Below are 16062 nucleotides of genomic sequence, written 5' to 3' on the forward strand. Positions count from 1 at the left end.
GATCAATTGTTTTCAAATACAAATGAGTTACGTTTTTAAATGCGGTAGTCGTTGGGAGTTCTGAAGTGCGTGGTTAAATTTCAATCTTTGACCCGAAATTATCATTCAACGATGGATAAATATATTTCTGTGCCCGAAGTAGATGAAAAATCACTTCTGTATGCAATTCTGGGATTCCTTTGGCTGAATTTTATATGGGAATTGTACTTATCCATAAGACAGGTAAAGCAGTTGGTGTAATAATGTACCGGTCTTCTATATTTGCTTGTTTTTTTGATGTGGTCTTTGCTGCACATGATTGCTTTTCATCCCGCAGTGCAATTCGTACATGTAAAAAATTGATTTTTTTCTCGTTATCTACAATTATTTATCATTTCTAGCATGCCGTATATCGTGATGCCAAAGAGGTACCTGCTGAGCTAAAAGGAATGTTGAAGGAAGAAACATTTAGCAAAGCACGGTTATACAGCCTGGATAAAAGTTCATTCAGTATTTACAAAGAAACATTACAAATGATTATATCAACTGTACGTATTTATGTGGGTAATATGTGTTAGCTGTGCATGTATAACACTGAACCTTGTGATGAACCTTTCGTTCTCCTTTTTTTAGGCGTTCATTCTCTATTTTGGATTCTTCCACTTTTGGAAATTGTCGAAAACAGCGCTAGTCGCAATGGGTTTTGAAGGAAATAATGAAATTTTACAAAGTATGATGTTTGGCTTATTCACAAATATATTCTCTACTATTATTTCATTGCCCTTCTCCATCTACAACACCTTTGTTTTAGAGGAAAAGTTCGGTTTCAATAAGCAGGTAATTTTGGGACATAACTATCGTTATCGAAGTGGTACCTACGTCTATGGTCATTTCATGATGCCTTCTACCAATCTCTTTTGCAGACCTGTGGATTTTTCATCAAGGATAAAATAAAAGCATTCGTCGTAGGCCAAATAATAATGCTGCCACTTTTTGCTGCTGTGGTAAAAATAGTACAGGTTGGGGGAGAATATTTCTTCTTGTACCTGTGGCTGTTCGCAATGATGGTCACTTTTTTCCTTCTGACCGTTTATCCAGATTATATTGCACCATTGTTTGATAAATACACTGCATTGCCTGAAGGTGAACTTCGCACAAGGATTGAAGAGCTTGCTTCCAACCTTAAATTTCCTCTCTATGAATTGTATGTGGTTGAAGGTAAGTCATGCAAAGCAGAGAGCAATAAGCTTACAATTCTAGGAAATACAACCCATGTCCATTAATCGGTAATATGATATCAGGTTTGTGACAATTATTTTTCATTCAGAGTCATTCCATCCCAAATCATCACAGAAAAGTGGACTTTTCAACCCGACCGTCTCAGATTTGCTTGAAACTTAGTAGGAAGTTAAAGCACATGAAATTGGACTCGTACACAAAATTTTAACCCTCGGCTATACACGGTATTCATACAGCAGGGTTGCAAACGTGACAAAAAATGCAAAACTTTCCCTCGCATGCTCTACAAAAATAAATCATAACTTAGCTAATAATTGTGATAGAAACTGCCTGTTGGTCTCATTTTAAAGCTAAAGGAACATAGTTTATGTAAAAAATGTTAGATTTTAAGATAACGATTTTTTTTATTCCGAGGTCACACCATGTGACCTTTGACCTTGAGTGTCTAAAAAAATGTATCTTAAATTTTATTAGGAAAAAAATATGTTAAACAGTTAAATGCATTCTATCTTTGGTATACATTTCATTTTGGGATGGCTTTGGGAACAGGAGTAAAAAAACCGTGAAAACATCATACTTCACATTCAATGGAAAAACTTAGCATTTATGTATAGAAATTAGCTTATAGAAGAATAAAATTTAATGCTCTATACAACACCCAGGAAGATATATAATCAAAAACTAGTTAGTGCCTCCTCCTCGTAAGTGCTTCTTCTGAACTCAGAGTGTCCAAAGCTGTTAATGTGTAAGTTTGCCCAGTTGCAATACATATATGGATCGACCTTAGCGAGAACTTGTTCACATCACATGGACATCAACTTCTTTTTTCAAGGCCAAACAAGTAAATTATTTAGCACATAGATGGTATATTTTTGGAAGCTAATTTCTCGAGTGTTTTGTCAATGCTAGTAAATTTCCTGAATTTCACAACATATATTTTTTATTTGCTACTTTTCATTTGAAAAATCATGTACACAGCTCTTGTGTCACTAAAAAGGCAACAGCAAAGTATGTTTAATTGTTATTGAACCATATTGTGCATATTCTGATGTGCTCCATTCTTCCTTTTGAGGAAATCAGTTCTTCTAATCAATGATAAGATACTTTATTTACCTTATCAATTGACTTGACTATGACTTCTATCAGGGTTGATTGATTTAAATCAAAGTTATTTAAATCACTTGATTTTTATTTTTTTTAATCAGGTGATTTGAATCATAATGTGATCTATATGTTTGATTTTTAAAGAGTCAAGGAAAGGAAGCTGTAAGTGTATAATTTTGATTTTTATTTCTTAATTAATACAATGAATCGACATCAGCACAATGGTGGCTCTTAAATAGAAATTATACTGTAGGAATGCATGTTACATGAAAATTAAAAAAAAATGGCTTTGGTTAGAATACTAGTGTATCCGTTTAGAAAAAATTGTTTTCTGATTTAACTTCTAAGCGTAGGCACCATACAAAGTTGCAATTACAGAATTTTTCTAAACTTCATATGCTTTAGAACCGCATAATATTGCACATTTGATACTTCCAATGGCAATTTTATATTATGCTGGCGTAATTTTTAATTTGAATCCATTGGCATTTCCATAGTTCTCTCCCCTGATTAACTAAATGTTGTATTAAGTTTAGAGTATGTTGCCTCTTATTGTTTCTGCAAACGATCATTCTCCAATATGCTGCCCAAATAGTTAGTTTTGCAAATAACTGAATTTTTGATGAATGGAGAATCATAAAAATCTCATTTAAATCAGTAAAATCCGATATAAATCAATAAAATCCGATTTAAATCAATAAAATCCTATTTAAATAAAAAAAATCAACAAAAATGATTTTTTTGAAAAAAATCATGATTTTTATCAACCCTGACCTATATGTTTGATTTTTAAAGAGTCAAGGAAAGGAAGCTGTAAGTGTATAATTTTGATTTTTATTTCTTAATTAATACAATGAATTCTATAGGGTAAATATACTGGTTTTTAGACTAGTAGTACTTCTCATGATTGGAGGAGCTCTTCACCTTTTTTTTTTATCAATTATACATGTACTTGTACATCACTAGTTGGCGGATAGAACTCATTCAAAATAACTAATTCATTGTCATTGACAAAAACTTCAGCCCAGTTTGGTGTTTGGCCTTGGGTCAACTTGGCACCTGACATCTCAGAGTGAGTCATCATTGTATGGGCTACCCCAGCAAGAGAGTGGGCACGTAGTCATCAATCTACTTGTTAGTCATCATACGATGAAAAATTTTCAATTCAAAAGTCTTAACTAATATAATTCCTAATTATGACAACATGAGTCACTTTGAAAAATGAAGTAGAAAATCTTGATGAACATTCTTCTTGGTTTTGAAAGAAGTAGTTCGATACCTAGAGGCAAATAGGAATAAATATTAAGGAAGTAATAAATTATAACAGAAATATCTGCAACTAGCTCGTGGTGATTACTCAAGAAGTTCCTAATGACTATAAATCTATAACTCTGATTAAAAAGAAATACTATCCTCTGCAGGGTAGAAAAGAAAAAGTGTAATGCATTAGTTACCTTAAAAGCCTCCAACCTACAAATCATCACCACAGTAAATGATGAATTTTAGCAGTGAATGGCAACTAAAAGGCATCATACCTAAATATGAATGCATAAAATACGAGGTTATGATAGATTAATACTAGCATAATAAAAAGGCAAATCAGAAAACTCCCAAAAATGCTAATGATTTGTCAATGCAGTTTCCTAAGGTAATTGCTTGATATCCTCAGAGTATTCTTCTGAATTCGGCCAGTAGATGGCATCTCACATGTCTGGTTTCTTGAATTATCCTTCCAACTTCTGCAACTGGTTAACCATTCCCTATGCATTATCTGATCGCAGTTGGTGGTAATTTTCATTAGGAGGTACTAGAAAAACTTGTGCCCAAGTGAAGAATGATTGCACGCTCTCCCGGCACATAGAATTGTGGAAGGTTACCTCGGAATTCCATTGGTTCAGGCATGCCCTGATGACAATGGACAACTCATGCATCGAAACGCCGGCCTGGTCGAAGTATTAGCCAGCTCTAAATTAAGTGGGCCACAGCTTAACGTTCCATCTGAAGGACGGATTGTTGTGCTTGAATTGCCCTCCAAAAAGCACTCCAACTGGGATTGGGAATTTGAGGAAAAATCTCTACTGATTCTTCGCTTTAAACTTAGACCCACAGACCACCATACAAATCCAATCTCCATGGGTTTTGGATTCGGCAAGCCTACATTGTAAATTTTACGTGTATAATTTGAAACAATAATTTTCAATGCAGTGCAGCATCCTTGTGTACCATGACATAATCTCACTTAGTCATGCTTTTAGTTTAAGTTTAGTCATGCTAATAGTTAAATCAATAGTTTGTTGCATAGTCTCACTGTGCCACAAACTATTGACTGGTCTATTATTATTTTTCTTTCCACCAAAAAGAGTAGATCCTGGTTTACGCATCTAAGATGATTATCAGGAACTATTATTAAACATTTTTAATACACGATGTACATTTCCACAGTTCTTGAAAAATGGTTGACTGGTTTCAACTCCATATGGTTATTGTCAAGATCAAACATGTGATAGCTGTCGAAACCAGTTGATCATATTAAAAATCTCCTGGGATTTAATTGTCTTTCTTGGGTCAACATATTGGGAAAGTTCTTGCTGTTCAACTTTGAATGCAATAGGCGTCGATGATGGATATAAATCTCAAGTAGCAACAAGGATATATTCATCTGAGCAGGGAAAGAATGTAGTTGCAGCTTACTATTTCTCAAATGTTATGCTTAAGAGGTAGCAATTGTTAGCCAAAACTTGAAGAATATTTTATCATAAATAAGAAGAGACAAAAATATTTCTTTTTCATCTCCAGCATTGTTTTGTTCTTCCATTTCTGCCAAGGTGCATGTCTGCGTTAATAATGTTGCAAGATAGGTCCTTTGTGCGGGAAAAATTGATATTGTGCTTTTTGTTAAGTGTGAAGTTATTCTTTATGTATGAAATCTTGTAGCAAAAAGGTATGAAGCTAATTATTTGTTGTTTACAGGTTCAAAGCGGTCAGTGCACAGCAATGCATACTTCTACGGGTTCTTTAAGAAGAAGAGGATTGTCCTTTTCGACACACTTCTCAAGGATTACACTCCCATAAATAAAGAAGGGTCCTCAGAAAAGAAAAGCGATGATGAAAGTGAGGAAAAAGAAACTCTCAAAAAGGAAATTGAACAAGAAGAAGACAAGAAGGAAGATTCCTCCACGAAAGAAGATGATGCCAAGGGTTGCAATAATGATGAGGTGATAGCTGTTTTAGGCCATGAGCTTGGTCACTGGAAACTTAATCATGTCCTCAAGAACATTATCATCATGCAGGTAAAGCATTGGTAGTGTAATTGTTTTTTGGATCATGGACAGGGTTCACATTGAATACCAAAGTTGCGGAAATGTCAGGGAAATAAAAATTGAGACTGAGAATCGTTGGAAGTCCTTTCTGTACGTAGGATTAAAAGTGTTGAGCATATGGCTAGCTGAAATTAGAAATTCTTTAATAATGTGCAAAATTGTGCCAAAGACTGGCTTTGTTTCTCAGGTGCATGTTTTGCATCTACTTCAAATTGCACTTTGAATGATACTTTAGTCATTAACAATTACCTGCTTTGTACATTTTTTACGTATTTCATCTCGACTCAGGCCGAGGGGTGTCAGGTGACCATCACTGACTTCTCTTAAAGTTATATATGTAAAAGCAGTATCATTATGATCACTTTATCTCAGCTTAGAACTGAAGCAATATAAAGTTATTATCCTTTAATCATTGCTTAATCAGGCGTCAGAATTAAAAATGAAAAATCACATAAATATTAATAACAAAGGAACCATAGTCCATAAAGCAGTGGCTATTGTTTCATTTTGAAGGAATTGCATTTATGCACATTATGCCATAACTTTCAAGTACATATGTAATAGTAAACAAATAGGAACTATTTAAGCAATAAAAATTAGTAATTGTTTGACAATTTATTGCTGAAAAAGACCACCTTTTATTTGCTTGAAAATTTAGGCTTAATGAGGCTAGTTTAAATGTTTTGCTATCAATTTAAAAAAATGAAAAAGGTAGCATATTCATACTTTTTGTTTAAAGGCATGTGAATGTTAGGCATGTTTTCGACCAAATACTCTCCTCTCGAATACCAAGATGGCATACCTTCGAGGGAAGAAATGAAGATTCAATCTGCTTAGAAGGTATAATGAATAAAAAGGTGAATTATTGGTTACATCCATTGACTGAATGCAAGATCAATCTCGTGTACTTCCATGGAGTCAAATGTGTTCAAATGCCCACGGCTACTAACTGGAAATGGTGGATAAGGCAATTTGTTCAGAGCATTTGTCAATGGCACTTCACATAAGTCTTCAAATTTGGGCCACCTGGAACGTTTCGATGGATCATGTGGATGCGTGAACAAGACACTAAAGTCATTCTCTCTTAACACGTTGCATACCGGGGTATTTAAATTCCTAGGAATTCTGGATGAAGTTGTTGAGATTGGAAATATGTGCCTATTAGGGTGTAATGCCTTTGGTTTAAAAATGGTTAAAAAAGCTAATGTTTAGAATATAACTTTACCCAATCAAATGTTAGATGCATCAATTCATTATGAATAACTAACAACAACTGAAACGTAGTAACGAATACGTATTGTACACTTTAAAATTGTTTAGGTTGACATGCCTAAATGACGAGAATCTTCGTCATTCATCCAGAACGTTCGGGAAAAAAATGACGAGAATTCTCGCCATCTGTACGCAACGTGTTAAACACACTGCAGTGATTTTAGCAATTCACCAGGCTTTTGGAAACACACCCAATGAAGTCATTCATGGTGAGATCTTGAATACTGTATGTCTTTCTACCAGAATTTGTCACAGTCTGTATGCATGTGTGGTTAGCAGAGCGAGTAATAGTTGCCCCATGTATGTGAACAACCCGGACAGGACAACCGTTGATGCCATGTACAGTAGGGCGGATCGGAAAAATCGATTTTTTTCAAATCCATCTGTCCCAATGAAAAAAAGTTGTCGGACCGATCAAAAATAAGGCCTGAAAATTTTGAGACCTCTAGGTGAACCCCTGACCCTCGCTCAAATACAATTTAGGGGGGAATGGTCAAAATTCGAAAAATAAAACATTTTATGGTCATTCCCTATAGATTTTGCCAAGTTACTTTACTTTAAGGACAAAATTTTCATTCATTTTGACGTATCTGCCACCGTTTAGCCACAAAATGCCTAAGTTGAGTCCGCGACCTCGAAGAGAATATTCCAACACAGCAACGTGAATACGAGAGCAGCAGGCCGATCCCATCTCCTCCCTGCTCACTTCTCCCCCTCCCACGCCTCGAATACAGCAAAATTCATCCCACGTGTGCTGCTAGGAGGGAGTTCATCTTTGATAAAATAAATCGGTGTATCAAAGATGAGCTCCCTCCTATCGGTAGAAGGTAAAAAAGGATGTGTAGTGAGAGCTGGAAACCTCCCCCCCATGGCTATGCCACTGTACATAACATGCTTGAAACGTATGCTTTTATTTTAAAATTCTCAGGGAGTATTAAGTCGACCCTGTTCTACATTAGCCATTATCTCAAGTTCGAAGATTTCACCTCTCCTGGTAAATTTTCTCAGATGATAGCTTTTATATAAGATAAATATGCAAATGTGGACAAAAGTTTACTCAGTAGGTATTCCCTGAAAATGCATAGATAATTTATGCATAGTACCGTATATGACTGAATATAGCCCCCCCTTTTTTCCAAAAATGCCCGTGATAAAAGTTAAGGGGGGGACTATATTCAAATCCATTTTTTTAATTTTTTCCCGAAACTCAAGCCTCAAAATTAGGGGGGGGGGACTATATTCGGAGAAATACGGTACTTAATTTTTAATGGTGAATACATTTCCAATTGATGGGTTAGTGGAGTTATAATTCTGAATTTTTCTAAAAGCATAATTGAGGGCCTGGTTGTGATATAAGCCTAAGTGCAATCCTCTGAAGTCCTTTTGACTGAATTGCAATGGTTTCTTTACTCCACTTGCCTTTTGAGGGATGTTGTGTGACTGGAGGAAAGTGTAGCAGATAGGATTTATGAGGAAAAAGTGTAAGATGAACTATGCTCTAATAGCTCCCTGGTCCTCAATCGTTCAGTTAAAATTTTAAAAACTTGTGTAGCTTGAAATTCAACTTTTATGACCTCTCCAGGTTATATTTTAATAAATCTATTTTTTTTTTCCTCAGGTGAACTTATTTATGATATTCCTTGTGTTCGGTATTCTTCTGCGTTATCAATCTATGTACAGGGCCTTTGGATTTATGGATGAACAGCCTATATTGATTGGTTTCTTCATCGTTGGCCAGTTTATATTTTCACCATACAATGCTGTGAGTAAACACAATCGTATTTTTTTACTTGATGGTATCTCAGAGAATTATGTATTTGCTAATAGTTTTCTGTTTAATAATCTTTAACCCTAATACGGGCAAGGTGAGTCTCTTGGACTCATTGCATCACATTTTTGAGAATTTTATTATGTCATTGAAATGTCAGCATGTTGTAAATTTTTTACTTCTTCTAATTGTATATTTCCTATAAATTAGAGTAATTCAAACTTCTTTCGGAATTAAAGTAACTTAAAAAATAATTTTTTTCCCTGAATTCCCACAAATCTGGGCGAGGTGAGTCTGTTTGCACGAAATGTAAAAATTGATGTGCATTTTGCAAATATTTGGTTTGAATTGTCAAAATAATGTAAAATTATCACCATGTACATGTAACGATAAATATATAGTGAAAACAGAAAGAATTAGTCAAAAGAGTCTACTGTACTCGCTTTTTGAATATGTATGAAATTTATAAGTAATGTAAAACTTTTGTTAAACAAAAAATAATCAATTTTATGTAAAATGGTTCTATAGTGCACAATATGTACAAATAGATGTGAAAAGTAATATTTTTCACTCTTTAATAGTTTAAATTAAAAGCATAAGTTAAAAAGAGTCCATTGGACTCACTTTGCCCGATTACGTCAGAAAAATATGTTGCCCGTATTAGGGTTAATATGTTAAATCCTACTATCTTTTATTTTTGGTTAGAATGATTTTATCGATAATGTTGATAGGATTCTTTATTTTTATCTTTATTCTATTCTAAATTTTGTATCAGAGTGGGATAATTGATTTACTCGACAAACTCCATTGGAAAAAGGTTAGTTAGGAACCAGTCTGTTGCAGATGGCCAATTTTAAATTTAAGACTGATGATGCCACGTAGCAAGTGTGTTGAGAACACTCTATGGCTACATTTTAACTTAACATTCAAAATATTTGGTTACTCAGTAATCATTCTATTATTGGCGTTAGAGAAAAATGAGTGATTTTGGCATAATTGTGCAGTTTTTGAAGACATTATTAATGATGATGAAAAGTTGGCTGCCACCTATTGTCCAATTTTTGAACTAAAATTTCTGCGGCCAGGCCGCCTGGTTGGTGCGCTGGAACAATTTTGGCTCGCTTTTCATTAGAGATTAAAAAATATACTTTGCTGTATTCCACACAGTATTTATTTTTTTTTTTTATCTACCAGTTGTGACCTTTTCGGGGCATTATGAAGAGGTAACAGTAGCTGTCGTTGCTCTGATATCCCTTCATAATGACCTGATAAGGTCAAAAGTAGTATAAACTGGTTTATAATGAATACTGTGTGGAATATAACACAGTATATTTTGAATCTATCAAATCACTATTCCACTAAGTGAACTCGGGAACATTGATTTGATCGATATTCATTATTAATTCTCAACAGTTAATGTTTTTTTGACATATCTCATCGTCCTGATTAAATCGTCCATCTTGCAAAACTTTTGTACGGCTTTTGGAGATAGCCCAAAAAAAATCAATTTTGTCGGCAATAGATCTGATCGGCAATCTAACTGATATATTGATGGCTAAGTTCCAACAACACATTTCTCAAAATTTGGCCGGTTTGAGACAGGTATCTTAAAAAAGTGTAATAACATTAAAAAATAGGATTCAAACAAAAAACAACTCTTTGTTGGCAAGTGTATGCTTTTTTTGTTTTTAATTTTAGCGTACAATTAGAAAAAATTAATCATTTTTTTGCTTGAATTGTTGCTATTTTTGAGATACCTGTTGTTAGAATTTAGCCATTGATATGTACATGCTATGTTTCGATTTTGTTTGACTGAGGTTCATTTTCTTCTCCTTAATTCAGGTGCTTGGGTTCTTCCTCACTGTATTGAGTCGCCGTTTTGAATTCCAAGCGGATGCATTTGCCACGAAGCTGGGCCATGCTGAAGCGCTTGGTGCTGCATTAATCAAATTGAACAGCGACAATCTTGGGTTTCCTGTTAATGACCCACTATATTCCATGTGGCATCATTCCCATCCACCTTTGCTAGAGCGACTCAATGCCTTAAAGAAGACAGCTTGAGATGGCATTGTTTACTTTGCACTTGAAGCAGTACATACGTATTTCGTTGTTAAGCACAATGTGTTTTACATCACTGATCTCCCTGTTAAGGATGGACAAATGCGTAATATTGACTGTGAGGCCTTGATAGGAGCCCCGAAAATAAATGAAATCCGTATGTATTGGAAAGTTGTGTGTATTTGAAGTGATGATTTTATGCCATGCGAGGCAAATGCATTTTCATTTTCTGGTTGGACTGACTTGAAAATTATCTATTTCTCGTACTGCTATGCTCACTAAATTTACTGAAAAGACTTACGGGGTATAAAACTTTCAAGAAAAGTTTATCTCATTTTGCTGTTTTGTTTTATTCTGTTCTCGTGTGATTTTGAATCAGTATTTTATCTTTGAACTCTTCACCATCAATTTTGTGGATACTCTATTCATCTATCTTTTTTCGTTTTGCATTTAAGTTCATGCATTTTTCTGCCCCTTTCCTTTATCACGTTGCATTTAGTGTGTGCTGACAAGAGTTTTAAGCCTACTATGAAAGAACTTGTTTCGGCAATATTCTTCCATCATTCAATTAAAATTGTGAAAATTTTAGTTCTATCAATTTGGAGACATTGTACAATGTGATATCTCTAATTTAATCTAAGTTGTATACTGTGAGGTAAATAAAGTACTGAAGGATTTTTTAAACGTGTCTTTATTTGTTAGTGTAACCTTGGATAGGCATAGGTCATGTCCCCAGTAGAACCACTGCAATATTGTGTGCCAAATTAGGTAAAGGTTGTTGAAATTGTGAAATGAACCATTTTTCATTTATTACCCGGATAGCTCAAAGTAAGAGAATTATCCGTTTCATATGGATTTCTTACGGAAAAAATTGATAAGCAGCTTATCGTAAGCTAAGGAGCTTATATAAGGCTAGGGTAAGATTTAGGGAAGAATAGGTAAGGAATGCCACCAAATATCCTCAGACAGCGTAAGTCGCTTCTGTTGGAGCACCAAAGGCAGCTGAACAGCGTACTACACATGCTACGCTGCTCATCCCGACATGAATTTAAAGCCTACCGGTGAAATTCAGCGAGTCTTTACAAGAGATAACAACTGATAGATTTTCCCGTAAATAGAAAAAAATAAACAACAGCAAACGACTAGCTGGTGAAGATACAAAGCATAATACAAGTACAGTTGAGGACCTCAAATCCAGAAAGCTTGGAACCGGCGGGCTTCTGGATTTCTGGTCTTCAAAGTATATTTAGTAAATTAATTAATTTATACGTGTGCTCAGGCTCTTGTACTTGATATTTGATATCCTTACGTGTCCCTGACAAGGTTCTTAGCGTATGTCCATAGTATGTGCTAACTTCCTACGCATCCCAGAACAAGGCTTGGAGAGTGGTGCCACGAGGTGGCAAGTCGAAACACTACGCAGAGGAATTTTCAAATTTTCGGGATTCCGGAATTGAGGTCCTCAGCTGTACTTTATCCTTGTGGTGGAAAGAAAATAAAACAACACTAGGGAGAACCAAACGTGCGACCTTTATATCCATATCTCTAAACGCTATCTACTACACCACAGCAACCAATGAGGGTAATTGGCATAGTTACCATTTTAAATTTCAATTATATAGAAAAACTTAGTTGGTGCGTGAATGAAAAAACTGAAATAATTCAAGGTCCACACAATTTAACATTTATGAATTTTAATTTATGGTCTGATAACCTGATGAATATATTATATCAATAAGAGATTCATTCCAGCATTTTTATATTATTCTACGTCGCTATTCTTGTGAAATTATGTGTTTTTCTTACAGCTGTCATTTCACCATCATTTCATAAATGTATATGATTTTCAAATTATAGCCGTATGATGTTGTTTCTCCTCATAATATATAAGCACCAAGAATAAAAACATTATTCTTATACATAAATGCCTTAATGAATACTCTGAAACTATGGGATAACAACTGCATCTAAGGAAATGCTGAAAGTTTGGCCATTTTGTCATTACTCTGGATGTTTGTTGGCCTGGCCGTAAGAAACCCATAACAAGCTTACTTGATAAGCGCCTTCCTTACTTCTTCCTTTCACCTTATCTGAATGACTTACAATGTGCTAGCTGGGAAAGAATATAAGTTATTAACTTAACATATTTTGTTATTGGTTGTAAGTAAATTTTATTTGCTTAGAATTGTTGCCTTTCCCCACATTTAATTATGCACCATGAGAGAATGAATTTATTCTCTCTAGGGTAAAAATTTTACTATTTTTTTGCTAATGACCCTACATTTTACAAATCTTTAAGCCTTTCATGTCAATGTCTTACTCGGAGTAAACCTTTCCTACATATGGATTCCTCAAAGACTTTTTTTCCTCCTTATGAACTCCTCCACTCTCCAAGTAAGTTTTTACGCAGACAAACAAAGACAAAAATAAGATTTTGAAGTGGTAGGTTCACTACATAGAGGTTTGCCTATTAATTTACATGTAAATCTGACGGGACCGCAGGGGTGGTACGAAGTATAGAGGTTTATGATGTAAAGAGGTTCACTACATAGAGGTTTTACTGTAAAACAAAAGCCATTGACTATGCACACTTATATCCTAGATGTCAGCTCGGAAATTGACTTAAATTCTGACTCCTGGAGTTCTCTCCATAGCATGACTGCTGGACTGAGCCCCAAGAGACTCTTTGGTTCCCTCAGTACGGAGCATTTTTTCAGAGCTTTCATTAAGAAAGGTCTTGAGATAATCACCAACTGTCAGCACCAACCTTTTTCAACCCTTCCTAGCAGGGACTCCACATTATCTTGGACTCCGAGGGTAGTTGGGCTACCTCTTTTCTTGGTTTATAACCCTACCCTGGCATTAGTTCGCGGTCAACTAATGATTTGTTTTTATGAATTTGCTATATGGATAATTGTTGCTTGAACGTAAATTGCAGGCTTCGAATTGAATTCCTCCTTTGATTCTGAGAATTGTCAAATTTTGAATGAAGCTCTAACGCCAATGCAGCAACAGTTTTGATGTTGATGTTTATACTGAAAATGAGACATAAGTTAATATTTATGGTAGAATTTCATTAAAAAGTTGTAAATGATGCTTACAAGGCACATAATTCAATTCCTAGTTCATATTTTTTGAGAAAGGGACGTATTTATTTTGCAAAATGACTGCATGCACAAATGCATGACTGTGGTCCTCTACCGTTAAGAGGGGTAATATAAGACTAGGGGTTCAGGTACTCCTGCTCCCAGGTAGTTGGGCTACCTTCTTTCTGGCTTTATAACCCTACCAGGGGCATTAGTTCGCCGTCAACTAATGATTTGTTTTTATGAATTAGCTACATGGATAATTGTTGCTTGCATGAAACCTGCAGACTTCAAATTGAATTCCTCATTTTATCTCAGAATAGTCAAATTTTGAACTAAACTGTATTGTCAATATAATGGATTTAATGCATCATCAATTTCCATGTTGATGTTTAAACTGAAATCGAGATACAACTTACCTAATCTTTAGGGTAGAATTTCGTTTAAAAATTGTAAATGCTCCTCAAGGGACAAGGAAGTCAATTCTTAGTTTATAATTTTTGAGAAAGGAACAAGTATTTATATAACAAATCGACTGAATGCACAGTTGTATAATCGTGGTCCATTACAATAAAGCTGGGTCTGGGCGCCTGCTCCCGGATTTCAAGAGTAAATATAAGGCTTAGTGCTGCTGCTTTGTAGTGTACTCGCAACTGTCATAATTGGGGGAGAGTAAGGACATGGATATTTTTGGCATTCGTTTGCCTGCATAAAGAAGCACATATGAAACTTTCCAATTTATTGACCAATAAATCGGCATGAAATATTGTTCTATTGGGCGTTATGAACCGTACATTATGAATCCATGTATACACCAATATTGGCCGAAATAGTGTTCTAATGTTCTGCCAGAGAATGCCATTTTATTTCGATAATATTACTTTGTATAAGCGTACGCGTTATTTGTATGATTCAATCAATAGTGAAACAACTTCAACAGAAAATAGAACCTGTTCTAAATTCCAAATTGCGCAAGAAATTGTGTCCAATATTTTGAAAAGGATATTGAACTAGAAATAGGATGTGTGGCAGTTGGACCACAATCCAATACCTAATGGATTGGCCAATAAATTGGGAAGTGTCATACGAACTTAAGAAAATCTCCAACAAAAATTTTCGGCTTTTGTCTCATGCGTCAAGAAACGTCCTTCCGAATATTTTCGTCATGAGTACCAAAGGGGTTAATTTTGCCTAGAACTACTTCTTAAAAAATGTCTTTGTAGCTCCAATTTTTTTTTAATTCCAGTAAGCATTCATGTCCTTTGTGGGCAACTGGATGACATCAAAAGGACTCCATCATATAAATTTATTTGCTGATCCATCAAATAAATTTATTTGCTGATTAATCAAGTTCTCATTTGTCAGTAACTCAACAAATGGTTTGATACAGATCTCCACTTAATTCCTCTATCAGCTATTCTGTTAACACGCACAAGATTATCTTATCTGAGGCCTTCCTCAGTTGTTCATACCTTCCTTTCAATGATAATTTTCATCGGACCATTGTGCCACATAATAGGGTGGTTTCCCGTTATTTTTTTATTGCCTAAATTGAAAGGTTATTACTCCTGGAGTACATATTTCACGATTTTAGATTTTTAAATGAAGATATCTATTTTTCACGATTAAATGAAAAGTGAAAATTTTCTAGCGCGCGAAAACGCGACGCATAAGTATGAATGTTCGGAAATCTCTCCGTGTGACGTATTTCTGGTTCCCTCTGCCGCCTTGTGAGGTGACCTTGAGGCGAGTTGAGTGCTGATACGACGCAGGCTGCTAGCGGGTAGCTGAGTACCCTGCTGGCTGGTAGCGCTTGGCTTAAATAAGGATTATTAATACCTTATCAAATGAAGAAAACTTTCCGACCTTAGCCAGTTTTAATAAGTGATTATTAAGACATGTTTCCCTGAGCTCTGCGCCTCATGCATGCATTGGTAACCTCAGACGACGTATAACTCCTATCTTCTCGTATAGAAACTAGGTCCCTGTGACGTCACGTGGAGTGGCATCGCATGGGCACCAATCTGGCCCTTTTCAAATGAGGATAAAAATGGACCATTGCCATTCGTCTAAACCGGTATTTCTAAAACGAAATAATTTGAATATTATGAATACAGTAATGGTGGGTAACGAATCGCAATCAATGACTTTCGTTTTCTTTGATGAAGGAAACTACCCTATTAGACCAATGAAATTTAACCGTCTTCCTCCCAAGATTTGCAAGGAACTTCCCTTC

General features: G+C 35.2%; 1 protein-coding gene across 1 annotated transcript; it reads left to right on the forward strand.

The window, feature by feature from the left end:
- Positions 1-17: 17 nt before the first annotated feature.
- LOC124169136 (CAAX prenyl protease 1 homolog) lies at positions 18-11424 on the forward strand. Its single transcript, XM_046547641.1, has 7 exons — positions 18-222; positions 381-527; positions 613-816; positions 903-1197; positions 5293-5612; positions 8533-8676; positions 10525-11424. The coding sequence occupies exons 1-7, from the start codon at positions 112-114 to the stop codon at positions 10741-10743; spliced, it is 1440 nt and encodes a 479-aa protein (XP_046403597.1). The 5' UTR covers positions 18-111; the 3' UTR covers positions 10744-11424.
- The last annotated feature ends 4638 nt before the right edge of the window (positions 11425-16062 follow it).

Source organism: Ischnura elegans, chromosome 12, assembly GCF_921293095.1.
Source record: "Ischnura elegans chromosome 12, ioIscEleg1.1, whole genome shotgun sequence".
NCBI classification, from domain to species: Eukaryota; Metazoa; Arthropoda; class Insecta; order Odonata; family Coenagrionidae; genus Ischnura; species Ischnura elegans.

Coding starts and splice junctions, on each gene's coding strand:
- LOC124169136 (XM_046547641.1), top strand. CDS start 112: ATGGATAAATATATTTCTGTGCCCGAAGTAGATGAAAAATCACTTCTG. Junction 817..902: donor AGTTCGGTTTCAATAAGCAG/GTAATTTTGGGA, acceptor TCTCTTTTGCAG/ACCTGTGGATTTTTCATCAA. Junction 8,677..10,524: donor TATTTTCACCATACAATGCT/GTGAGTAAACAC, acceptor TCCTTAATTCAG/GTGCTTGGGTTCTTCCTCAC.